General features: G+C 39.9%; 1 protein-coding gene across 50 annotated transcripts in view; it reads left to right on the forward strand.

The window, feature by feature from the left end:
- Positions 1-27,645, forward strand: part of BBX (BBX high mobility group box domain containing) — a 201,401-nt gene that overhangs the window by 81,112 nt on the left and 92,644 nt on the right. For all 50 annotated transcript variants that reach the window (XM_065574298.1, XM_065574435.1, XM_065574287.1 and 47 more), the window contains 3 exons: positions 19,795-19,965; positions 20,507-20,749; positions 26,476-26,674. In XM_065574298.1, the coding sequence (XP_065430370.1) occupies positions 19,804-19,965; positions 20,507-20,749; positions 26,476-26,674 (604 nt within the window). In that variant the 5' untranslated portion in view covers positions 19,795-19,803. The remainder of the gene's footprint in view (positions 1-19,794; positions 19,966-20,506; positions 20,750-26,475; positions 26,675-27,645) is intronic.

Raw genomic sequence — 27,645 nt, forward strand, 5'->3', positions numbered from 1 at the left:
ACTTGCTGATCTACTTAAAAAGACAGTGTACTTAGAGTGGGGTCAGCGTACTTAAAGGGGCAATGCATGTCTCTCTCTCATACACACGGTGTGTGTCTGTCACTCTCTGCCATGCTGTCTCCCCTCCCTCATTCCTGCTTCCTTGTAGAGTGTGAGGCTACATTAACAATGTGTTAACCCTTGAGGGCTCAGCCGAGTGCTAGTTCATCATTTAGCAGTAAGGCACCACCCTCTGAATTCACCACTTCAACCAAGCTTCACAATCATCATTGCTGTGTACAGTATTCAATTGTTTGTTTAAAACTTATAGTGTGTGTGTGTGTGTATATACACAAACCATAATATAGTCTTTTGTCTGATGAAAAAAATTTCCCTGGAACCTAACCCTCCTATTTACATTAATTCTTATGGGGAAATTGGATTCGCTTAACATAGTTTCGCTTAAAGTAGCATTTTTCAGGAACATAACTACAGCGTTAAGTGAGGAGTTACTGTATGTATGAAAATGCAGCTGTTCTGAGAGGATTTTGTTAAGAGATTCAGTCCTATGTTATGCCAAGATCTGCAGCTGGATCACAAGTCCTTTGTGCTCTGAAGAAAGAAGCAATTCTTGATTTAATCCTAAGTGGCGCACAGAATCTGGTCCAAGAGGTGAATATAGCTGAACAGCTTGGTAATAGCGATTTATTTGTAATTAATGTAATTAAATTTAACATCCTTGTAGGGGAGAAAAGACCAAAGAAACCCACCTCAGGAGCATTTAACTTCAAAAAAGGGAACTACACAAAAATGAGGAGTCTAAGAGGCAGTTAGAGAAAGTAAAAGACATATTTTAAAAGTTGGAAATAAAATCCTACTGAGGAAAATAGAAAGTAACAAACTCTGGCAAGTCAGATGTAAGGTATTAGGCAGACCAAAAAAAACCGTAAGACCAAATACATGTTTCTACTTAGGTGTGTAAATTTAGATTTAGGAATCTAAAATTGGGCAACCAGGTTTGGAAGTTTTGGCCTAAGGTTATGTATTTATTTGGGGGATCTTTTGCACATTGAGTAACTGAAACAGAATTACAGAAATGTAGGGCTGGAAGTGACCTCAAGAGGTCATCTAGTCCAGTCCCTCATGCTAGATCATCCCTGATAAGTGTTTGTCCAACCTCCTTCTTAAAAGCCTCCAATCACAGGGATGCCACATCTTCCCTTAGAAGCCCATTCCAATAGGAAGTATCCTTATGGTTATAAAGTTTTCCCTAATATCGAACCTGAATATTCCTGGCTGCAGATTAATCCCATTAGTTGTCCTACATTCAGTAGACACAAAGAATAAATCATCACAGTTTCTTTTTAACAGCCCTTAAATCCCTTATCAGGTCCCCCTCAGTCTTCTTTTCTCAAGACTAAACATGTCCATTTTTTTTAACCTTTCCTCATAGGTCAGGTTTTCTAAACCTTTTATCACTTTTCTTGCTTTTCTCTGGACACTCTCTCCAATTTATCTGCATCTTCCTAAAGTATGGTGCCCAGATTTGGACACAGTACTCCAGCTGAGGCTTTGCCAGTGCCAAGTAGAGCAGGACAATTACCTCCCATGTCTTACATACAATACTCCTGTTAATGCATCCCAGAAAATTAGCTTTTTTTGCAACTGCATCACGTTGTTGACGCGTATTGAATTTGTGATCCAGATCTTTTTCAGCAGTACTACCACCAGTTGTGCACCCACCTTTAATAATTTCATCTAGACCGTATTTCCCTAGTTTGCTTATGAAAAAGTCATGTGGGACTGCATGGTTTGTTCTTAATAAATCTATGCTGGCTATTTCTTATAAGCCTGTTAGTCTAGAGCAGGGGTCGGCAACATTCGGCACGCGGCTCGCCAGGGTAAGCACCCTGGCAGCCCGGGCCAGTTTTATTTACCTCCTGACGTGGCAGGTTCGGCCGATCGCGGCTCCCACTGGCTGCGGTTCGCCGTCCTGGGCCAAAGGGGGCGGCGAGAAGCCGCGGCCAGCACATCGCTCGCCCGCGCCACTTCCCGCCGCCCCCATTGACCCAGGACGGCGAACCACGGCCAGTGGGGGCCGCGATCCACTGAACCTGCCGCGTCAGCAGGTAAATAAAACTGGCCTGGCCCAGCCCGCCTGGTGCTTACCCTGGCGAGCCGCGTGCCAAACGTTGCCGACCCCTGGCCTAGAGGATACAAATTGATTGTTTCATAATTTGTTCCAGTATCTTTCTGGGTATCCAAGTTAGGCTGACTGGTTTATAATTTTTAAAGATCGATGCTATGTTTGCCTTTCCTCAGTCTTCTGGGACTTGATCCATCCTCCAGGAGTTCTCAGAGATGATTGCTTCAGTTAGGTCTTGAAGTACTGTAGGATTAATTTAATCAGGCCCTGCTGAAACATCTGAAATTAAGTTTCATACGTTTCCTTTGGCTTTCTCTGCAATAAGGAATAGCCTCTGTACGAGCTTGAAAAAAATCAAGAAACTTGGAAAATAACATTTGACATGCACACTATGAAACCTTACTACATGTTATGATGCATATTTGTGTTTGGCCCCCTGAATGTGATCCCATGTGATGTGTTCATCTTGGCAGACAGCTCCTTGGTGTTGCTGGGCTCTGTCTCTTCCCCATGAGTAGAACTTCATGTTACTAGGATGATGGAACATCAAGGAAATCTAGGGTGATGGGATCAAAATCTATAAAATCACGAATGGGGTGGAAAAAATGAATAGAGAAGTGTTAATTACCTATTTTGACAATAAAAAAACCTGAGTCACCTGATGAAATTAGTTAGCAGCAGGTTTAATATAAACAAGAGGAAGTACTTTTTCTTCTTTGAGTGATGGTCACTGTTGTATTCCACTGAGGGATTACGCATGTGCACCCTGTGTCTGGAGCCGAAGAACTTGAAAGTAGAGGTGATAAAGGGCCAGGCGGACCCATGGCGTCTCCAGGTCCTTCTCACCGCCATATGGTCCTGGTCGGAACTATTAGTGTCCTCTTGTTTGTAACACACCTTTAAAAGAGTGTAGTGTGTATAGTTTTGGTTGTTGTTTTTTTGGTAGTATTTAGCTGCTTTTACATAGTTTTTTAAAGTGTTCATGGGAAATGCAAAGAATCCTATCAAGCAGTAGGAAAGAATCCACGATGTGTTCCTACTGAGCCAAATGGAACCACTTTGCCTCCTGGGCCCAACATACAGGTCTTTCCGCAGAGGACCCTTCCTCCCCAGCCCTGCAACTTTGACTGTCTGGCTAGGATGCAGCCAGAGTTTTTATAGAGGGCTTCCATACCCAGAACTCTTTGCAGAGAAGGGAAATCCCTCCCCTGTCTCTGAGTGATTGGCTAGGCAAACTGTCAATCAGCTTCCTTTACTCCTGGGTCTTATAAAGACTTCACCCATCACACCCTATTATTATTTTTTCAGTGAGTATGATTCTGCCACAGCAGGAGAGAAAGATAATAGATCTTTGGCAACAGTATATTTTAATTTCTCTCTCTCTCAAACTATGTAATATTTACCATGTGTGTGTATAGATAGATCTCTTAAAAGGCTTAGCTAGATAGATAGATCTAAATTTTCAAAAGAGAGGTCAATATTTTGGGTGCCTAACATTCAACTCCTTTTCTCCTGAAGTTAGGTACCCAGGTTTAGAGATTTTGGGCCTACATGCTTTGTACAAGGTCACACATTGAGTCAAAGGCTGAGCTCAAATTTGAACCCAGGTCTCCTAACATCCATCATCATGCCCATCCTCGTGGCCTACTCTGTTTGATGCTGGGTCCATGCAGGATACAATAAGGTTGTTATTTATTCTTTGGGACTTCATTATATGTCCATCCAAGGCCTTAATTAGCTTGCTGGCCTTAGCTATTGGACAGTATTCCACATCACAGAACCAGCACCGATGATTAAAAACTATTGTTAACCTATGCTGACGAAAGGTCTGGATTCAGTGAATGGTAGAGTTTGCTTTTTTTTTTAAATGGTATCTCTAGATAAGATCTCTTTAAAGGGCTTGATCATCCAAGATGCTGTGTACACTGCTCCCAATCCAATCAGCAAAGCGCGTAAGCATATGCTTTACTTTCAGATCGTGCTTATTATTATAGGTCATGATCCTGCAGAGAGAAGTACCAGATTTTTCTGTTTAAAAAAAGTGGAGAGTTTTAAAAAAAACACTAGGTGGCGCCTGAAAGTTGTGTAATGAGACATTGCACAATCTTCCTGAGCTTTACTACATCCAGAAGTTTATGCAACTCACTGTGGTTAAAAGCGGCAGAATCCTTTTGCAAATACTTTATATACACACACACACACACACACACACACACACACACACACACACACACACACACACTCAAAAAAGTAGAGTAACAAACCCTTTGGTTTCAGTTAATTTTTCTATGACTAAATTGAGGCTCTGAACTAAAGAATTTACAGTGCTCTAAAAGTGCATTTAAATTAATGCCTGCAGTAAAGGGAAAAGCGTAAGTGAGAGTGAATTTGCTTGCTCATCACATGTTTTGTAAAAATATTTTATCTCTAGGTTTTTGCACAAGTTCTGTTTTTCAGTCTGAATTTTTTAAAATCTTAAACGTAACTCTGGAGAACAAATATATCCTAAATTGAGCAACTGTCCATTAAACTTTAAGATGGGCATGTGTAATACTAGAAACTTGGTATAATACTATCCATTGACAATCTACTAGGGGAGAGATGACAAGGGAGTTGAATTCATGGGTTCAATATTTTTCACATTGTAATTCTATAATCAGAGTATTGTAGCTATCTCATTTAAACAAACAAAAAAGACAGAGGCAGCTTGATTTTGCAGGATGTATTGTGTTAATTTTGATAATAGCTAGGAATGTATTTAAGTTCATCTCAGGATATTTCTCTCAATAAACATTAAGCATATCTGTCTTGTTTAAAATGAATCCAGGATATTTTCATTGACTTCTTTTTTTTAAGATGCAAGAATGCTACAGTATTATAATTTATGGCCTATTAGCACTTAATGGATCAGAAAATCAGGTTAAATACACTGTATAGACATTCATTTATCTTCCTTCGGCTGTCAAGGGAGCAGTGGGTGGTGGTGGTTATGATGGCTTATTAACACTGCTGTTTTAATCTGTTGTACATGAGTTCAAGGTGAAAGTGGGAACTATAACAAACACTACGATTGTGCAAGAATATTTTATATCCTATTAAAAATGTATTAAAGGCCTAATTCTTTCATTTGTTCCTACAGCTGTATATGGTTCCCTTGACTCCTGTAGTAATTATGGGTGAATTTTATTATGGAAGCTTCATTGTGTACACTCAGGCCTGTCGAAAGAAATTTGGGGACCCACTACATCATGTTTGCTGAGGCCCCACCCTGTCTCTTTTCATCCCCATTTCACCCCAGATACTGACATTTTGGGGCCCCTGAGCTTGAGGTCCCAGTACAATTATCCCTTCTTTCCCCCCATCTTGTCAATATATTTGAAAATGTTGAAAAACATCCAAAAATAAATTGTGATTAATTTTTTTGAGTTAATCGCGTGAGTTAACTGCAATTAATCAACAGCCCTAATTTTAAGTAAAGAAGGTGGGCCAAGATCTTCAGCTGGTGTTAACAGCATAATTCTATAGACTTCTATACTCATTTATATAGCTAAGGATCTGGCCCTATATCTGAATTGTATAATGTTGCCAACTCTCGCATTTTATTGAGTCTACTGATGTTGGATGTTTTACTTGAAGCTCCAGTTCCTAGAGGTACGTGTATATGTGCAAATCTCAACTTTTAAAAAAAAAGTTTCTAGTTTTTAGGATTCCAAAGAAAAGCTTGAAAATATGAGCTGAACATAACCTAGCAGCTCAGAAACCAGAAGGCAAATAAAAAGAAACCAACATATTTATTTTAATCTTTGTTCCGTATGCGTGCAGGAGTCTGCCCACGTGCAGCAAGATGCAGGATCAGGGCTACTGATGAATTGTTATAAATTTGGAAATAAAGAATGCAGAGGAATGCTATTAGGTTTTTTTTCCCCCAAGCTTCCTTTCTTATTTTCTCATTCAGTCAGTTTCTAGCAGTTGGGAAGAACTAGATACTTCTACTTTTAAGATAATAATTTAAGTGGAAGACAATTTGAAGAAAATCTCTGTTGCTTCTTTTGTTGTTCTCTTTACCAAGCAGATATTTGGGAAGTTAAAATCTCCCCTAATGACATTATTCTAAAACTCTGTCTAGGAATTGTTTGGCTCTCTGACTTCTCCTGCCCTGTTTACAGTAGCTTTTGGAGTTAGATTGTGATTTGACTCAATCTGCCCTGAGTACGGGTCTGCATGTAGCTGTGCTGTCTCCAGAGCAGAGTCACAAATCACTTTCTAGCCTCTGTATTTGTTCGCCAGGGGAGTAATCTGCTGCTGCTACGTACCAGTAATAGATCACTCCCTTCTCTATGCTACCTCAGCTGCACTGACCAGTACCTTTGGGGAACAGAGACAGGGTTCCAACCATTCTCCATCCCTTCCCTTACATGGAGCATTGTCTGTGCAGGCGAGTAAGGAGGAACTTTATACTCCTTTCTGACTGTGTAGGCATGCGAGGCCACTGTAATCTTGGCCTTGGACTTTATTCCTTGTTCTCTTGCTGTCCCTTGGTGTCAAAGATATTTACAATGTCATGTAAACACAGCCATCCATTTCTTTTTTCTCCTGCCTATTGATTATATCCATCTTCACTGATGTGAAAATAATCAGCCACAGTATGCCCACTAGATGAAGATCTGCTGATATTTAGTGATGGCTTCTGTTTCTCCTTGCTTGTTTTTTCATTACAATCATTCACGGATATTTCAATATATCTATTAATTTCTCTCTGCTTTTATTTTGGAACTGCTTTGCCTTCTATTATACATTGCCTGACCAAAGTCACTGCCAGATTGAGTTATGCAAAACCACTTCCTGAACCCTTCTCCTTTCTTTCCTAGTCTAAAGCCCACCTACTATGAGTATTGTGTGTGTTGAATGTAGGAGTTTGATACTTCCTCTTCTTAACAGGAGTCTGTCCAGTCCAAACAAGCTAGATGATTCCTTTCTCATGGCTGGACTGTTTCACCATTTGAATTAATATGAATTTTATTGCAAGTTTATTGCAAGGTGACAGATCCTGTTGTGTCAGGTGCAGCAAGTGTATTTAAAAGCTACTACATGCTGCATAATAATATTTATTCCTGAGGGCATTCTGCGCCAAAAAAAATAAAAATTCTGTGCACAATATTTTAAAATTCTGCAAGTTTTGTTTGTCAATAAATGCAGAGGTTCCAGCATGGCAGTGGGAAGCACAGGCCACTGGCTTGCTGAAGGTGGGAGATCACCCTGGGGACACAGACTCGGTGGTGAGGCTGCACCCTACCCTGACACAGCACAAGACCTGGGCCTGCCCCAGAAACACCCTGGGGGCCTGCCCCTCTGCGCCAGGCGCACGAGATGTGGGGCACACCGGCTCGATCATAGAATCATAGAACTGGAAGGGACCTTGAGAGGTCATCTAGTCAAGTCCCCTGCACTCAAGGCAGGACTAAGTATTATCTAGACCATCCTTGACAGGTGTTTGTCCAACCTGCTCTTAAAAATCCCCAAAGATGGAGATTCTACAACCTCCCTAGGCAATTTATATCCAGTGCTTAAGCACTCTGACAGTTAGGAAGTTTTTCCTAATGTGTTTTTCCTAATGTCCAACCTAAATCTTGCTGCAAGTTAAGCCCATGGCTTCTTGTCCTGTCCTCAGAGGTTAAGAAGAACAATTTTTCTCCCTCCTCCTCGTAACAACCTTTTATGTACTTGAAAACTGTTTTCTCTTCTCCAGACTAAACAAAACCAATTTTTTCAATCTTCTCTCATAGGTCATGTTTTCTAGAAAAAGTTCTAAACTGAGAAAGAATAAGCAAGAGATTAGGCTCTTGATATTATTTAAGATCTTCTAGGTACCCCAGAACTGTTGCACCCTGTTTATATTAAAACAAAATTTACTAGGTTGATGTCATTGGTTAATAGCTTCAGATTTTAAACTCAAATACATTTTAAGTGATTTGAGGAATTCATTCAGCAATTCATTTTCTTGTAATGTCAACTTTTTATATTTACAAAACAGAAATTTCTAGGAACAGTATCCCTGAACTATTAGTTAACTGTATATTTTGTTCTGTGTAAAGGCAAGCATCTGCTAACACTCTAGTGCTGGCACACTCAATCACTTTGCAAAACTACCATTAATACCATTATACCTGCTACCTCATATGTTACCATGTGTTACTGTATTAAATTTCCAGTAGGAGAGCACTTTACTTGGTCAAAACCAGTTAGTTGTTCTTGTTCTGTTGCTGTTGTGTATGAAGGCCAGTTGGTTGAGATTAAAAGCAGTTTTGTGTCTAAATCCCCTACTAAGCTTTGAAAAATCTCAGCTCTCTGGTGCAGATGAGATGTGGAGAGGAGGTTGATTAGAGTTGGTTGATTCTGTAGGATTAGAGATCGTATAGCACTTTGCAAACATTGAGTTAAGCCTCACCGTTCCCCTGAGATTAGTACCTATTCTACCTATTTTGCAGATGCCTCAGTTTAGCTTTAGAAGATGAAATGCTGACCCTAATGAAATCAGTGGTGGTTTTTCTATTGAATTGAGTGGAAGCAGGATTTCACTCAGAGTTTAATCAAATATTGCAACACCTTTCTACAAAATACAGTTTACTCACATGGATTAAGTAAATGCATCAGGCCAAATTAATTTCTGGTTGACCACAGTCTTCATCCTGGAACTTTAGATGGAGGCCCAAGCCATGGAGCGCCTTGACAATAAGAACCAACACTTTGAACTCAACTCTGTAGTCTATGGGAAGCCAGTGCAAAGAGTGGAGCACAGGTCTGATGTGCAGTAGACATGGAAAGTGGTCTGTCTTGTCTCTTTTAATTTTTGAGAATCTTTAGAATTAGAGGTGTATATGTTTGCAATATACGTGGTTTTATTTTACTTAGATGTTAATTGAGACATATGCATTGCTGTAACCGTTTTGGAGGAAATGAATTGAATAGTTCCCAATGTTTCCAAGTAGGAAAAGAGTTTGTGAAAAGAAGGGAAAGTGTTAATGATGAGTAAAGGAAATGGTTGCCACTGGAAATAAGTGTCTTGTTCCTCTCATATACAACAGTTTGGGTTTTTTTCTTTGAAAGCTCATATTTTTTTGGTGGGCAGGAGAGAGAACTTTTGTAGACCTTCCATGATCATTTAAAACGCAGAAATTCAGAGAGTACTATTTCTTGGATAGTCTTAGATAAATAAAATTAAAAACTGAGAACAAAAAAGGGAGCAATCAATGAAAATTCAAAAAGAGAAATAAGGAATAGTTTGTCATTTACTTAAACAGGAAAGAGAGCTTCATTAAAAATTAAGTAAGAATTGTTGCTGTGTTAGTTACATGTGGTGACAGGCTATCCCAAATTTCTCCCGGCAGACAGTATTCCATTTATTCACAGCATGTCCTCCATTAAACCATCACTTCTGTGAAAGTTAGAAAAGCTCATTAGTGGCTCTCTGCTGTGAAACAAGAAGAAATACATTCACTATCTGGTCAGTAATTAGTACCAATTAATTTCCTTTCTTCATTATAGTAAGCTAAAAGAAATTCTGCAGGTCAAGTTACCCCAGAGCTAAATAAACTATTTAATTAAAAACATACTCTTTTTTTCATTTAAAATATATTTTATCATCTTGCAGTTTAATTGTAATTGAAATATAAGGAATTGAGCTTCTCTGCTTGGAGAGAGAAGGGAAAATCAATGAGTTGGTCGAGTTAAGCTTCTTTACGGTACCCCTGCTTCCTGGTTGAGACAGCTCACCTCATCAGATCATTAACAGTATCAGTGTCTCAGTGATCAATCCTTCTGTATTTGTTTATGTTCTTATGGTATTTCTTAAAGAGTAGCTTAGAAATTTGACTAGTGTGGTATGGGGTGGAAGATGCTGAATAAATTGCCTTAACATTACCTCATTCCTGTTCATGTACTAGTATTCCATGTTGACATAATAAGAGCCCAGTCTAACTCCCAAAAAAGTCAGTTTGAAAAACTCCTGTTGAAATCAAAGGGAATTGGATGGGGCGCTTATAGTCTGAGATGCCAGTGTTCTACTTGAGAGTCATAACAGTTTAGGTTTAGATCTATTTATCACTTGCATCAGTTCTTTGACACAGCAATTCAAGCTATATCACCAAGTATGCAAGAGGTGGTTTGTTGCAGTAGATATGGCAAAGAATACTGACTTGTCCATTAAAATGTTGGCTCTGCCACAGTTATCCTGGCAAAGCAGATTTGTTCATATTGTCAGAACGGCAGGATTTTACCAGAATTTGTATGGTAAAATCCTGCCATTCTGACACACATGGCACCCATAGAAAACACAGACCCATTGAAATCTTAGACCACCTAGGAGTTGCCATTCAAATCTCTGGAGTTTTGCTTTTGCAAGTAGACAATGTTGCTGTGGTGTTTCTTACACTTAATATTCTGCTTCAAGTGCTTGCTCATGTCCGTTCAACTTAGGTGTGTGTGCTCACCACATGCACTGGTGCCGTAAGTTTTTCCCTCAGCAGTATCTGTAGGGGGACTGTCTCCGGCGCCCCCTGGAGTTGCACGCACATGCCGCGGTATATAGGGTGCTGCTGCTGGTTTCCCCCATCCTCAGTTCCTTCTTGCTGCCAGTGACGGTGCTGGAACTGTTGCTGCTTCAGGTAGTGCTGTTGCTGCTCTTTCGTACGAACTAGTTATCTCTTGTATTATACTGTACATAGTTTTCTGTTAGTGTTTTTAAATCCCTTAGCTATAGTTAGAGACTTTGTAGGTCCCGAATGGGACTTTGCCTCGGGACGGGGCAGGCCCCGGTCCCCAGGCTTTAAGCCCTGTGATCGCTGCAAGAGGCCCATGCCTGTTAATGATCCCCACAGCAGTTGTCTGCATTGCTTGGGTGAAGGGCACGTTAGTGAGAAGTGCAAAATTTGCAAGTCCTTCAAGCCAAGAACTAAGAAGGAGCGCAATATTGGTTTAAGAGCGCTCCTTATGGAGTTGGCTTACCCCGGCACCGGAACAACGGTACAACTTGGCGCTGAGTACTCTAACCTCGGTACGCGGCGCCCCACCAGGACCGTCCGTTGGCCGGCACCAGTCCCCATCAGTGGCTCCAACCAAGAAGCCCAAGAAGGTGGAGCAAGGCCGGTCTCCAACCTCCCACAAGGGAAAGGATAAGACTGGGTGTGAGCAAGGTCCCATGCTGCGCAACTCTTCACCCACACCAGGATCTCGGGCCCAAGCTCCAGTGGAGCGATGTAGCCCAACCTGCTCCCTGCCAGCTACCTTGGATAACCTGCTGGGCGGCCGAATGGGACACCTCCCCTTCGCATTCTTGAGTGCAGTCGATCTTAGACTACATGCTTCATTTGAGGTATCAGGGCCTGGCGCACTCCTCTATCAGGGTGCATCTGGCAGCCATTTCTGCCTTTCATCCGCCAATCCAGGGGCAGATGGTGTTCTCCCGTGACATGAAAGTCAGGTTCCTCAGAGGCTTCGAGAGACTTTTTCCTCAAGTTCGGTCCGCGGCCCCTCAGTGGGATCTGAACTTGGTTTTGTCGAGGCTCACGGGCCTGCCCTTTGAGCCTTTGGCCTCGTGCTACCTGTCTCATCAATTGTAGAAGATCGCTTTCCTGGTGTCAGTGATGTCGGGGAGGCGAGTCTCTGAGCTGCGAGCCCTGACCTCAGAACCGCCGTACACAGTCTTCTATAAGGACACGGTCCAGCTCCGTCCCCACCCAGCCTTCCTTCCCAAGGTAGTGTCCTGGCTCATGTGGAAAGTAGACATCTTCCTTCCGGACTTCTGCCCTAAGCCCCATAAGACTAGTGAAGAGAGGCACCGTCACGCTTTGGATGTAAGGAGGGCCCTGGTTTTCTACCTAAATAGGACAAAGCCTTCCTGTAAGTCGACTCAGCTTTTCATCTCTGATAGGATAAAGGGCCTCCTGGTGTCCACTGGATCACCTCTTGCATTTGGACCGGCTATGAGTTGGCGGGAGTCCCTCCGCTGCCGATCGTCAGAGCCCCCAGAACGCAGGCATCTTCGGCGGCCTTCCTGGCACACTTCCTGATCCAAGATATCTGTCGAGCCGTGGCGTGGTCCTTGGTGCACACGTTCACGGCCCACTACGCCATCACTCAGCAGGCCAGGGACGATGTTGGGTTTGGCAGAGCTGTATTGCAATCTACACATCTGTGAACTCCTACCCACCTCCGAGGGGTACTGCTTGGAAGTCACCTAAGTTGAATGGACATGAGCAATCACTCGAAGAAGAAAAGACAGTTACCTTTTCCATAACCGTTGTTCTTCGAGATGTGTTGCTTATGTCCATTCCGCAACCCACCTTCCTTCCCCACTGTCGGAGTTTCCAGCAAGAAAGAACTGAGGGTGGAGGGAACCGGTGACGCCCCTTATACTGTGGCATGTGCGCGCCACATCAGAGGGCGCCGGAGCCAGTCCCCTACAGATACTGCTAAGGGAAAAACTTCCAGCACCGGTGCATGTGGCGAGCACACACACCTAAGTTGAATAGACATGAACAACACATCTCGAAGAACACCAGATACGGAAAAGGTAACTGTCTTTTTGTAGGCTTGGAAAGGTTCGATTTTTATCAGTAAATGTCAGGAAACATTGATTGATGATAAAAATTTACAGATAGGCAAAGTAAGAGAAATGCTGTCTGAGAACTTCTAGGGGTTTGATATAGGGATATTTACTTTGTATATGTTGATATGTGATGTTGACAATTTGTGTTTTAACAATTATAAAGCTTCATTTTGATTCACAGTCTGTCATTACATAATTGTTTGACATCCCCCTGCAACTGTAGAAATTTAAATTGATAAAAAGAAATGCTTGAAAATAAACAGACATTATATATTGAAATTACAAAAAAAACCCTTGAATTTTGCCAAGCTTATTGGTGTAGAGACAGTATAAATACTTTCCTAATGTTTAATTACTTGTAAAGACATTTGTAAAGACTTTGATGATCAACACCGTAAATGTATAATTTTGTAGGTGCTCCATTAGTGTTAATGCAACATGTAAGGTTAAGAAATTATGCAGGCAACTATCAATGTTCTCAAAGTTAAGACCATGGAATTGGTCTTATTTTTACGTACTGTTTTGTAAAGAATCTAGGAACGTAGGGAGAGGGAGGGCGGAAGTAGATGTCAGAGAGAAGGCACAATAAAACAGTTTGGGGGGGTTGAATTTTTAAAGATGAAAATTTGCATCTAATTCTATAACTAAATTGGAAAAAAAAATTATTTGTAAAAAACCAAAAACAATCCCCACCCGCCCCAAAAAAAAAAATTACATTTTTACAGTTCATTACATTTTTCTGCTGAAAGCCTGCATTGGGTGTACAGAGAATATTGTGTTTCCAGCAACAGAAAATAAAAAGATAGCCAGCAGGAAAAGGCTGAAAAAATATTTTGACAAGGATTCTATTGGTAAAATTTCTCTTTCACATCTCATCTGTATCTCTGCATTAAAGGTACTTGTAAACAATCACCCTGGAGGTATCTCTGTTGTCAGTGGCTCTGGAACATAAGCTTTGACAAGAATCGTCTGCAGATGTTATACAGCACGTGTGATTAATTTTAATCAAGGCTACCATACTTTGTCCAATATTTTGGAACATAGCTTTTCTTTCTCCTACTTTTGTATAAATTCTTTATTGTGCATGTATGTACCTGACAATTTCTTGTAATTTAACAAGCTTGTCAATTTGTTTCAATTTCCTTTTCTCTTTTCGTAGTAACGCTGCTTTAAAAATTACCTTGTTTATCTATATTATCATCTCTTTATTTAGACTGTCCATCTCAGACAGATTGGAAGATACCATTTAGCTCTACTGAGATTATAGGAGAGTTGATACCTCTCCTGAAGTGATGTACTTCATAAATTGCACTTACGAGAGCTGCAGTTCTGTGCGATGTATATTAATGTAACTGTTCTTTTGTTACCCTTATGGGATTGCAAGACTAAGGGTTCAGTCCTGTAAAGACTCTTGCATGTGCTTAGCATGCCACACCATGAGTAATCCTGATGCTTTCAGTGGCACTACTCAGAGGGTAAAGTTAAGCATGTGTACAAGTCCTTGCAGGGTGAGAGCCTGAATCCCCAACCATCTCTCCAAAAAGTTAGCCGTAGAGAGGCTTGCCAGCCCTGACTTTTTCTTCTTATGTAGAGTGTGCCTTCTCTTCCAAGATGAATTACAAATGCAACAGTGGCCATGCTAATTTTGCAGGCACCTCATTACCTTTTGTGATTTTCCCATGAGGTGTTTTGGCGAGGTGGAGTCAAGAGAGCGTTTTTTATACTACTATTGATGGCAGTGTGGAATGGTTATTGGAGACCTATTAATAGTTTTGCATCAGGAGCTGAGATCATTGCCCTTAGTGTGTATCATCACCATATGTTTATAGAGCTGTGTGAAGAACATAGAAATGTCATTTGTAGTCAGTGTAAACTTTCCATTAGATCTGGCTATGTTTATTTGTACATGAGCAATTCCCTGTGTAGGAAACAATCAGCTACTATGCTATTGATTATATATTAAGAAAAAAGGATAAACATAAGAGCCTAAAGATTCAACTAAATGAATTCCATTAATGTTCAGTTAATCAATAAGTAAGCAATGGTAGTATAGTACAAGATACCATTAACTTATTTATGTGTTCATTTGAACTTTAATTGGATTTTATCCAGTGTGGTAATACTGTAAGTAGCCAAGAACTTGAAAGGAAAAAATAGGGAAATGTTAAGTTCATGTGGATTAGAGGTATTTTTTGCTGTCGTGTTAAGCAACCCTTCGTAATTTACTAACTGTGACTATATGTCATTATGAGTATACTGTGTCTGTGGAGCACATGGGGAGAATGGAGAGAGAACCTATTCAAAAGGAAAATGTTCAGCATGTGGTCTCTCAGCTTCAGTCTGCAAAAGAAAAGTCTTATAGAATTTGGTAGAGGCTGATATCCTTTCTATGCAACATTTACATCCACCTATGGAATTCTCTGGCCTTCCTGTTGTGAGAGACTTCTGCCAGGAGAAGAAAGTACCAGGGATCATTCTCAGTAGACACCAACAAATTAAAACTACTGTGAAAGGTGTAGAGCAAAGATTATGTAAAATAAAATGAGCTCCCCCCTCCCCTAAAAAAAAATCAGAAAAGCTAAAACATTACAAAAGAGTGATCCAAATGGCTTGAAAATGCCTCCTGTGATTTTCCTCAAAGTTGGTGGGAGGGGAATGTGTCTTGATGGCACAGGATATAGCTTTGCATACTTCATGAGGGCATTTTGTTTTGTTTCCTTGCCCTGCTGCCAAGTTAAAGGGAAGATTGAAAGCTGGCCTTGTTGTGGCCCTGATCCTTCTCCCACTGAAATCATGGCAAAAGTCCCATTGACTTAAGGGGTACAGGCTCAGGCCCTATCAGAGACTACTCCAGCCTCGATGGAGGAGAGACCATGTGTGTCTCTCTAAAGAGATCTACCTCTCTAATATCCAGGGGTTTGATTGATTTTGGTACCACAGACCTGAGTTTCTTGTTCCCTTGTTATGGTGAGCTGGTAGCTGCCTTATTAAGAGTCTCATCATAGATGCATCATAATGACTGCAAGGGTAAAATATATCACAATTTAAAAAAAAACCCTAATTATTGTAACTAAATTCCAGGAAGCTGAATATTCATTTTTACCCATTCAGTAATGTGCAGAACAATGAGTACACAATTCAGTTAATTGTTTTTAAGGAATAGTTAGGTACTCAATGTTTGGCCTATGTATAGGGAAAATATAAACAATCATTTGTGAGCAAGGGACAATAATAAATAAAGATCACGACATGAATCCCTTACGGATTTTAGAAATGGCTAGTGCTCAGGTCCTGTTTTCACTTGCCTTTTCCAAAACTACTTGCTGGATACATTTTCAGATATAATTGAGAATACTTATAAAACATGCTGTGGGATTACTTATCTTTTGTGAAGATTTATCTTAATCCTCTTTAAAACTCGGGGGAGCAGAAAACCGCCTCTTAAACTTGATTTTTGAAATAGTAATGAGACTTCTATAGTGCCGGTAATATAATTTTAAAAGAAGTATTGGTTACAGATAATTATCAGTGAAATAACTGACATGAAAAGCAGGTCTTAAATTAGCATTAATGGGAAATCAAGATGATACACACAACAATAAAATAAGTATCTTATGGGAAAGTTGCTAAGTTCCGAAGCATCCAGAACTGAAGGGGTCCCTGATGTGTTAATGTGGAGAAAGGAACGAATAACAATTCGAATGCAAATGTGTGAAATTATCAAAATGGTACACATGTTCCCAGTTTTAAAATTACTGAAGCAACTTCTTTTGAAGTTGATTTTTTTCCTTTTTCATTGAGGACTATTGAAATTACGCAAGTTAGAACTTCTTGTGGTAGCTTCTGACCTTTGGTGTGCATGTTCCCCAGTGAAGCTTTGATCATATGGGGCAAGTGGCTTATGTCATCTCCCCCTATCCCCTCTACCCTCATGTAATTCTTAAGTGAACAAAAGAATATTGCCCGAACTTTAACAAAAACCACGTCTTGGATGAGATAATGCATGGAAAGTTCTATCTTGAAAATACTACATTGGATTCTTTTACTGTGCCAACCTGTATTCTGTTGTGGCTCCCTGATTCTCAAGCGCTCTGACCCAAATATATGTTAGGCTGCTCTAACCTATGAAATCTGTTTATGGATGCTTTCCGACCATGTGTCAGTAGAGAACTGGTGTAGTGGAGATGAGCTCTGCCCTCTCCCTCTCCTGACACAACTCCTGTGCCAGAGGGGGGCACTTAAAGGGGCTTGGCAATCTTTGTGCAAGTAAGTTTCCTCCAACAAGGAATTTCTCAACTGCTCAGAGGCAGCCAAATTATGTACCCTTATGCGAAGGGGGACAGAGCTGGGGCTGAGAATCTGGCACAATATTAATAACTAAAAATTGTGTTTGGAATGGAACATGTAATTTGGCCCCATCCAACCCCTCTTCTCATTCCTGACGGCCCCCTGGGGACCCCTGCCCCATCCAACTACCCCTTCTCCCTGTCCCCTGACTGGCCCCGGAACCCCTGCCACTGACTGCCTCCTGCCAGCCTATCCAACACCCCCTCCTTCCTGACTGCCCCCCCCCCGGGACCTGTCCCCCCATTCAACCCCCTGTTTCCCGCCCCGACCACCATCCACACCCCCGCCTCCTGACCACCACCCCAAACTCCCCTACCCTCTATCCAACCCCCCCCCGGCTCGCTCCCTGCCCTCTTACCCCGCACTGCCTGGATCACCAGTGGCTGGCAGCGCTACAGCCGTGCCGCCTGCCTGGAGCTGGGCCACACTGCCATCGCCGCCGCCACCACCGCACAGCAGAGACCGGGTCAGGCCGGGCTCTGCAGCTGCGCTGCCCCAGGAGCTCACAGCCCCGCCGCCCAGAGCATTGCGCCAGCAGCGGAGTGAGCGAGTTAAGGCTGCGGGGGAGGGGCCAGGGGCTAGCCTCCTGGGCCAGGAGCTTGGGGACCGGCTAGGATGGTCCCGCGGGCCGGATATGGCCCGCGAGCCATAGTTTGCCCACCCCTGGCCTAGAACTAAAAGTCATAGTTCTGCAGTTACGTTCCAAAAGCAGCATCTTCACCATGTTGCCTTCCTGCCCTTAAATGATTATACATCTTTCCCAATAGCCAAACCCTTGTCCTATTTGAAGTTAATGATGAAATTTCCATTGGGACCAAGATTTGGCCATTATTGTTAGCTTGCCACTGAGAGATGACCATTAGCCTTTCAAAATCTTCCACAGATATTTTTACAGGCTATATACGTTATCCATTGTCTAGATTCACTCGTTTTCCTATGTGTTTTTTCTGGTTACCATTAGTATAATCTTTGACTCTAGGCACTGTATGTTAATGTCATGTTAACAAAAGGATGCAAATGAACAAACCAAAAAAGTTCCATAAATAATTGCCAACTCTTATCTTGGGTACACGGAGGAAGGGTGGATTGAGTTAAACCAAGGCAATTTAAATAATTGATTTTAATCAACTTTTCATTTGTTATTTTCATCAGTTATTTTCTAAAGAAAGGTGCATTTTCATTGGCTGATATAACCATTAAAAATATAACTAAATACAGCCTTTATAGTAGATTTGGTACTTAGGAAGGTACACTATAACTATATATAATTATTTGAGCAATTATATAGCTTTAATATTTTCAGATTCTTATTAATTTTACATTTTTAGTATGTTAGAAAATCGTGAATGATATATTGCTTATTTAGTAGATTATTAACTTTTAGCTCATGATTTCTGTCAAGCTGTGTTAGGATGGCAACTGGGATTTAATTAAACACACAAACCAGCATACAAAATTTATTTTTAATAAACAAAACTAGCCTTAGTGTATTACATGAACTATTGTGCCATATTTATAAAGCTTGACTTTAAAAATTAGATGTTTTCCCCCTGAGTCTTCCTTTATATAGGAAAGCAGCCTTTAACTTCGAGGTTTTGGTAGAGGGTCATGGATACAGTATATTTATTTTTATATAAATGTTTTAAGAGATTATAATAAATTTAGGCCTTAACGTATTAAATTCAGACTTCATTTTAAACAGGTGTATTTTTCAAAAAGAAAAACTTCTTATTTGAATTATGAAATAAAAAACAATTTAAAACAAAATCTGATTTTTTTTTTTCAAAAAAGAATAATTGATTTGTATCCAGTGTGCATGGAGGGATATTATGCCTTATTTCAAGATGCACCTGGTTATCAGATCTTATAAGCAGCACCTTAAATTGGTTGTTAACATTCAATAATTATGTATTTCAATAAAAACAGATCTGAGACATTTAATATGAAATACAAATATGCAAGAGTGGTGGATAAATAGGATCTGTACTGTGTGGGTGTGCACTTCGTTCTTTCAGGGGGGTTTGTATTGTGTACATGTTCATGTAGACAAGCACTTTGAAAATGTTTTTAGTATAATTGCTTGTTGTTTGCTTCAAATTCATAATTCATCCCTTTAGGACTTGGAGTTGGATTTCTCTACTGCACTTGATAATGGCACTGGGGAAATCCTGGTTCTTGGTGTCACAGGATTAAAAATCATCATTGCTAAATATAAGTGCATGATTTGCAGATGAGTGGCTAGCAAGATGTTCTGGTCCTAAAAGGAGGGATTTCCTGGCTTGACAAAATATGAAATACTGCAGTAGACAGGCTTGGGAGAAGCTTGAAGCCTCCTGCTGATTCACTTAGCTGGTGAAGGGTGAATACTTTGAACTGTAGATTGGGCAAGAGCGTGTTTGAGAGCTAGATAGGGCTAGTGTCTCCGTTATTACGTAGTCATAATCTGGATGTCACGGGTGGATCTGGTAGCTAAAAGGGAGTGTTAAGACAAGAAAGGATTCATCCACAGCGAGCTCTCATAATGCCATATTAATAACTTATTAAATTAAATGTCCGTATATAGTGTTGTAAAAAAAATTGAGAATCTTATATTTGATAAACCTCTGAATTGGGTATTAGTTTGTTCAGCTCTTTACAGGATCATCATTTATGCTTAACATACATAAGTGATCTGTATGAATTTGGTAAAATGACTTTTGTGTCTATTTTTGCATGGCAGGTCACAGTAATGAAAGGCAGTAATCGGAATAAGGATCATTCAACAGAAGGAGAGGGAACTGGGAAACGACCAAAGAGAAAGTGTCTTCAGTGGCATCCACTACTTGCAAAGAAAATCCTTGACTTTTCTGAAGAGGAGGAGGAAGAAGAGGAAGAAGAAGATATCGATAAGGTAGTCTGTCCCTTCCAAAAGATAAGCCCTTAGCATTACTCCATTTGTGTTGAGAGGCAGTCCAGTAAAGATCTTTGAGTGGATCATTGAGAGTCAGGAGCATGGCTGATAAAATGATAACTTTCTTGGGTGTGGTTAGAAATGTGTGACATATTTGAGGATATTTATGTGTTTTGGATTTTGGGTTAGCACTCATTTTATCTTTTATTAAACTGTGAGGAAACAAAGAACATCAGAGTGGATTTATAGTAGGCTGAGGAAACTTAAAATTTCAGTGTATATATTTAATTATTCAAATTAAGAAGTTTACCAAAGGTATAGTCAAGGTAACTCAACAGGATGAGCTCAAGTCTGGGAAGAGAGTTTGAGTGAAACTTTGGCTTGAACAAGCTTTTTCTGTAGACATATTTTAGGAAGGCCCTGTGCGTATCATTGTTTTAGTTATATATATGCATGCACAAATTTTAATATAATGGGTGACGCTTATCCATGTTTTATTGACAGATTTATTTTTTTAACATTTCTCTTTTGGTGCTAATAGGTCCAACTTCTTGGAGCTGAAGGTCTAGAGCACGATGCTGATGAAACAGAAGATGATGAATCCTCAGAGCAGCGAGCCCGCAGGCCAATGAACGCATTTCTTTTATTTTGCAAACGTCATCGCTCCCTTGTGCGGCAGGAACACCCCCGTCTGGACAATCGTGGTGCTACCAAGATATTGGCAGATTGGTGGGCTGTTCTAGACCCGAAAGAAAAGCAGAAATACACTGACATGGCCAAGGAGGTATGTACTATCCCAATTGTGGGTGGTTGTCAACTGAATTTGTGCTGTAAATGTCTTTTCTTCTGTGCATTATAATGTCTTAGCATTTAACATGATATAAATGTGTCACATGGTGTATCAGAAATTCTCTGAAGTGCCATTTTCTAAAGTAAGACTCTGTGCCCTGTGGTTTTGTACAGTGCTTTAATTTTAAGTTTGTTGGTGTGTGTTACTGTCACTAATGCTCATGTTATTTTGAATCAGAGTGCAAGGGAAGCAGTCTGTTTGTATCCAAACTATCCTGCCCTTGGTAATCTTCTGAATGCACTGGATATAAAGCTCATGATATAGCATTCATATGATGCTAGCATGTAAATGGCATGTCATCGTCCATTCAGAAAGGCGTGGCAGGAATGTGCCCAGTGAAGGCATAATTAAAAGTCCAGTCCATGTTAATCAGCAGTACTGATAGATGACATTATCTTGAACTGTGCTTTTCCTATTGGTAATAGAGCCTGTTAAACAATCCTTGTTGAACCAAAAATTCCAAAAACATAGCCTATTTTTTTTCCTTTGCTAATAAAATCATTGTTCACCAAATAGTTTTGCCAAATAATTTTTAAGCTGCCAGTGGTTCATGAACTGTTCACTTTGCATATTCATTGTTTTCTCTCTGGTGTGTAATTGATCAGGTGGCAAGTGTTGCTATGGCAGAATCCAGTCCCTGAATCCGTGAACAATATGTCATCAAATTCCCTTATCTGGGAATCCCGTGAGAAGGCCCTCATTTAATAAAATGTCTGTTTTATCTCACAGTTTAAATGGAGGTTTTCTGTGGGAATAACTTGCCGAGTAAATTGGTCCCAAAAAGATTTCAAGTGCTGACATTGGAGTGGGTTTGTCTGTAGCCAGTTATATAGGAAAGACTTCTTAGCCCAAAACAGAAGATAGTAATTAATTGTTTAACATGGATTGTATGGAGAACTATGGAGTTCGACATCAAACAAGGCAACTGCTGGGGCAATGAAAAAGAAGAACATTATGTCTGAGCTCATGGACTGTAGAATAAGCGGTAGATGGAGCCTGAGACAGAGCTATTCTTAGGACAATTAAGGAGACAATTATCCATAACCTGTGCATATTATTTAGGATCATTTCTTTCTGTTTCCAAACACACATGAAGTTTGGATATCTTGAGGGAGCTGTATTAGATCATGTGGATCTCTGGAGATCTGCTTATTTCTGGAGCTTCTGTCTTGGGATATGTTCAGAAATAGTAAGCACTGTACATGGCATAGACATACTTTATAAATAAAAAAAATAGAAAGCAGATGTACACAATTTCTGAAGCACCCAGTATTGTTCACAGTCTGTGACAGGGAACTGAGTTAGATGAACTATGGGTTTGTTCCTGTTATTGCAGTTCCTAATGTATTTTACCTTCCCACTTTAAATTAGGCAGTGCTTTTAAAAATTAAGAAAAAGTCAGGGAAGAGATATAATACATATATTGAAAAAAGGAAAGAGGAAAGTTTTTTTACTCTTTTTTTTTTTCAAAATAAGTAAATCTAATGTACTTCTTTCTTTCTTTTTTTAATACTTTCTCTTGCTGAAAGAAACTTTTATTTAGTAAGGGTTGGGAGGGGAATAATTGCATAACTCATGAGAAGTGAGAGATCTGGAACTATTAATCATACTATTATATGTCACTGTTCCTGTAATGATTTAGTTTTTCTTGGCTTTAAGAACACATTGTGCATTCGCTATTGAAGAGAAACAATATATCCAAGGGAGTTCAGATCATTAAAATGAGTTCCAAGAATGTGTAGAAGATATAAAGCATATAATTTTTATTCTTCAAACAGTTGTTCAGTACAACAATAATAATTAGCAACAATAGTCTACAACTGAATATCTTTAGTACCTCTTCATAATCAGGCTCACATTATAAAATAAACATAATCAACTGAAACCTCATTTTGAACTGTATTACTTCATATTATTTAGTGCTTGGGTTTGTTGTGGGGATTCTCAAGTGGGGTAACACAAACCTGTTAAAAAGTGTTGTTTGCCTTTTCCTAAAGACAGGCAATTTACAGGCTAGCAGGTGGCCACCAATAAGAGGAAAGAATAAAATTACTTTCATATTGCAATTTTTTTTCTAATTATTAAGCCATCTAAACTGACACATTTCAGAAAATTATTATTTGAAATATTTCATAAAAGCTTTTCACTGTGGTGGTATTCCACCATTGCTGTCATCAGATCTCAAGATTTGTACTGCAAATGGTCAAGCTTTCAAAATTGGATGCCTAAAGTTAGGCATCTAATAAGTGTTCTGAATTTCCTCAGAAGTGCTGAGCACCCAGCAATTCTCATGGACGTAAGCAATTTTGAAAATCAGGTCATTTATATAGGTACCTAAACATGAACTTAGAAACCTAGCTGTAGGCACCAAGGCCGGATTTTCAAAGGTGTTCAGGCACTTAAAGGTGCAGGTAGGTTCCTAATGGGATTTTCAAAGCTCTTAAGCAGACTGAGTGCCTAACTCTCATTGCCTTTCTATGGGAATTAGGTGTCTAATGAACTGAGGCACTACTGGGAATTTCAGAAGAGCCTATCTGAATCTTTAGGTTCCCAAGTACCTTTGAAAATCTGGCCCCCAGTTTTAAAAATCTTAGCCAACAATTCTGAGAGTACATGGAATTTTTGTTAGTTTAAAACATGGAAGTCAGTGGAAGTTCTGCTATTGTCTTCAGTATGAGTGACGGCAGGCTTTTGATTTGTATCCTGTAACCTTTGTAGGTCAGCTTCAACTTAAACTATGAAACTTTTATTGCACAAGGGCAAAAACTCAATAGCTGCTAAATACTTCTGGCAGATCCACATGTGCTCACTGCCATTTATTACCATTATAGTTTAGAGTGAAAGAGCCATTTTCTCCTCAGTAAAGGTAGTCCTTATTCCCCAGTCACTTATAGCTTGAATTGTACATAAATATGTTTGTCTATTTTAATTACCTGAATGCACAAAAGGGATAGAGTTCACCTCTTAAGAATGACTCCCCACTGCTCCTTTTATATTTGGGCTAGAATTTTTCAAATAGCTTTTTAAAAAAAACAGAAAGGGCATTAGTGCTAAAGCCTTGTTGGAAAACAGTTAATTTTAAAATATGTCTTTGAATCCACAATATCTGGGCCAGCAGAATTGTTTGGCCTCTTTCCTGTGGTGAACAGCCTGATGAATACAGACTGTTGCCACTCAGCAACAGATTTGAACACTTCTCACTGTGAGGACTCTTTCAGCTATTTCACAGACAAGCTCAAACTCAGACCTTGTTTTGCGGCTGCTTTGGAAGCAGCATCAAATTGAGAAGAGACAAATATTATGCCTTCACCAATGGAGTTTTGCTAGATATGCTGGGAGAGATGTGGACCATGACATGCATGTAAACCATGTCCTCCACAGTGTTGCCAAAACTCTTGGTGTTTTTTTGGAAAGTCCAAGCTCCTGGATTCATGTGATTTGTGAGAATATTACTTTAAAAAAAGAGTGTGTGTGTGTTTGTGTTAAATTTCTAGCGTTCATGTTTTCAGAGAAAAGCTGGAAACAACAAAATAATAATAATTGCCTATATTTTCATCAGTAGATCTCAAAGCCCTTCACAATATTTTGATCCTCACTGTGAGGTAGGGAAGTGTTATTATCCCCATTTTACAGATGGGGAACTAAGGCACAAGAGGCTAAGTGACTTGCCCAAGTTCACTCAGGAAGTCCATGGCAAAGCAGCGAATTAAACCCAGGTTTCCCACGTGCCAGGCCAGCACCTTAACCACTGGACCATCCATCTTCCCAAAACCACAGATTTTGAAGGCTCAAATTCCAGAAGGGAAATAGAGACCCAGATTTTATTATTTTAAATCAATCTCATGATTCTTTTTTTTCTCTTTTTTTTTTTTCTTTGAGTGTCTGTGTATCCGTGTCACCCCGGATTTGTGAATTTTGAATGCTTGGTGTTGGCAATACATGGCTGACTGAAAGCCAGCAAGGGAGCACTGATGGAAATTTTTAATGCTTCTTCCAAGAGGTGCTGGCAGTCATTAAACAACTAATGACTAGGCCCTCGCTCAAGAAAACATCCTGTGCTATGAATAGCCCTACCAGTTACAGTGCTGCCTGGAGCCATCTATTTTTATTTTTATTTTGTTTTAAAAATGTTTATTATTTTTAAGAAAAGAATTAAGCATCTGTCAGGACACATTTAGATCCTGCTTGGCCTCCCAAATCATTACGAATAGTTAAAAATGAATGATAATTAAGCAATAGCCAAGAGTTTTGTAATACAATAATATGAGTAGGTGATGTATTATGATCCTGTGGTGTTATATACTTTAGTGCTATTGGGGACTCTGTGCTTTTAACTGTGTGAGCAAGAAAACTGATTTATGAGTGGGCTTGATGTTCTAACAATAGAAAGTAAAGCTATTTCTTCGTGTGTGTGTGTGTGTGTGTGTGTGTGTGTTCCCTTGATGATGCTATTTTCATGTGATGCACATTCACTATAAAATGAACTCTTCAAGCTGAATTAAAAAAAAAAGGGAGGAGGTGCCACAGTCTTTAATTTTCCAATCTAATACGTGATCCCCATTCAAGATATACAGAGAGAAAATATGTGAGTCAGCAGCACCTACAAATTATTTATAGGAAAGCCTACAAATAAATAAAAATAGAACTTCACACAATGTATTCACATAGTATTTTTGTTTTTCTGAGGTGAATCATCTATATCCATGCTACAATCTGGAGGCTGACAACGACAGTTGATAGATTAAGATGGAAATGAAAGTATAAGAGACACACATGCAGTGATAATACTGCCACAAAGCACACGGGTTTTGCAATTCACATGGATATTGATCTGGGAAAGCACTGGAGTATCTCTTTTAGAGGACGTGGTTTTCAAAGCATTTATTACTTGTTTCCATCAGTAGCCAAAGGATTTATTTTCTTTAGTTTTGTTTGTGTGCAATATTTTTTAAAGGAAATTCAGTGCTTTTGTGCGAAAAGTGGTTGGGCTGATGTCACATGAATGACTGGAGCACATGGTACTGCACATGCTTTGAGTGTTCAAGGCCATAGAAAGTTTTCAAACAGCCACAGTGTATTCTAATGCTAAAGATCGCTATGCGTGGTGGTAAATTCTGATTATGAGCTCGGAGCAAAGTATCAGATGCACTGTCACAGAAAATGAGACAGTATCTGTAAGTAACAGTTTATTTCCTCATGAATATACCTGGCTTTGAAAAGAAAAGAATATAACTAAAATATTGTAAAATACAAAGTTGTCATCTTCCCCTGCTCCTCCCCCCTCTCTCCCCCCGCCCCCCCCCGAAAAAGTGTGTGCAGAGCAAGGAGCCATGAAATCTTGCCACATTTATCTCCAAATGGTTTATTATCAAGCTACAGATAACCAGTAAGGAGAGGAAAAACTCTTGCTATTTTTAAATCCTACTGTTTAATAACTTAATCTTTTAGGTTTGGCTTGGTGGTCAGAGTGAACTCAAAGCACAGGTTTAGAGATATGACTAAGACCTTTGATGAAACGCCACAAGTAAGAGCATAAAAGACTATCTGCTGAATTGAACACTCTAGTGAGCAGGGTGCTCTCCCATTGTCCTATACATATCAGATTGCCATGTCTGATATGAATATTTTCCTTACCACTTATTTTTTCCTTTCCTGTCTAGTACAAAGATGCATTTATGAAGGCAAATCCTGGCTACAAGTGGTGCCCTACAACAAACAAACCTGTGAAAACCCAGTCATCCACTGTTACAAACAGAAAAAAGCTATGGGCCTTCCCACCAGAATCTGCAAAAGATTTACCAAGCCCCAAGAAAGTGGCAAAGAATGAAGAAATGCCTCAGCTGAACTTTGGAATGGCAGGTGAGCTTTATGTCCTTGTTTCCTGTGAGTATTGTCGCTGTCACTGATGGCATTAAGAGAGTCTATCCTGAAAGACAATAAGACTAGCTTTCTCCTATTATAATTCCATGTTCTCCATTCCATGTTACAATTATAGACCGTCACTCAGGGAAGCGCCCCTGTTTAGGACCACACTGAAGCCTGTGCTTAGGTGTTTTGAGTAGAGATGGACTTAAGCACATAAGCTCTATCGTAAATCAGGGCCAGAGATCTGACAACATCTAAAAGTGGGGCAGTTTTTGGTCTGGATACAAATTTTGCAGCTCTTGCCCACCATTAGTTAGTTAGAACTAGATCTTTTCACTATACATCAAAAAATTATACTATTGATTGTATGCATTTTCTTTCTGTAATTTCATGTGGCACGGTGCTATGTTTATCAATCTCATGTCAACAGAAATGATACACTGGTAACTACTAAAAAAAACTTGGAGTTTTTAACAAGCAGAGTGGTCAGAACTTTCAGGATCAGGTCTTTGATTAATACAGGCTCTAATGTGCTTGAGTATTGGCAACTTGAAAACCTAAAACTGGCACAGACTGCAAGTGATTTAGAGGGAATAGAACAACCTCTTTTTCTCCCCTCCCTCACTTTTGTTGAAGTCAACATTTACACAGGATGTTACAAAACATTTCAAACTTGTTTAGCCTGTGCTCTGTGTGTGACAGATAAGACAGGCTCTCTGCCCTGGAGAGCTTACAGACAAAGGGGTAGGGGAACTTTGTGTGTGGGATGGGATTGAAAGGATAAAAAGCTTGTATCCATTTTTGCCCAACCTAGTGGTCTGAGTTCCCATAATGAAATCCCTCCTCAGCATGAAGGAAGTGTGAAATGTATTTCAAAATGAAGTTTGTCATGCTACAAAGCTACATAATGTGTGATGCTTGTTATGTGGGAGCCCAGCATCAGATACTGTAAATCCCTTGGTTCC

The sequence above is a fragment of the Chrysemys picta genome, chromosome 1 (assembly GCF_011386835.1).
Source record: "Chrysemys picta bellii isolate R12L10 chromosome 1, ASM1138683v2, whole genome shotgun sequence".
In the NCBI taxonomy this organism is placed as follows: domain Eukaryota; kingdom Metazoa; phylum Chordata; order Testudines; family Emydidae; genus Chrysemys; species Chrysemys picta.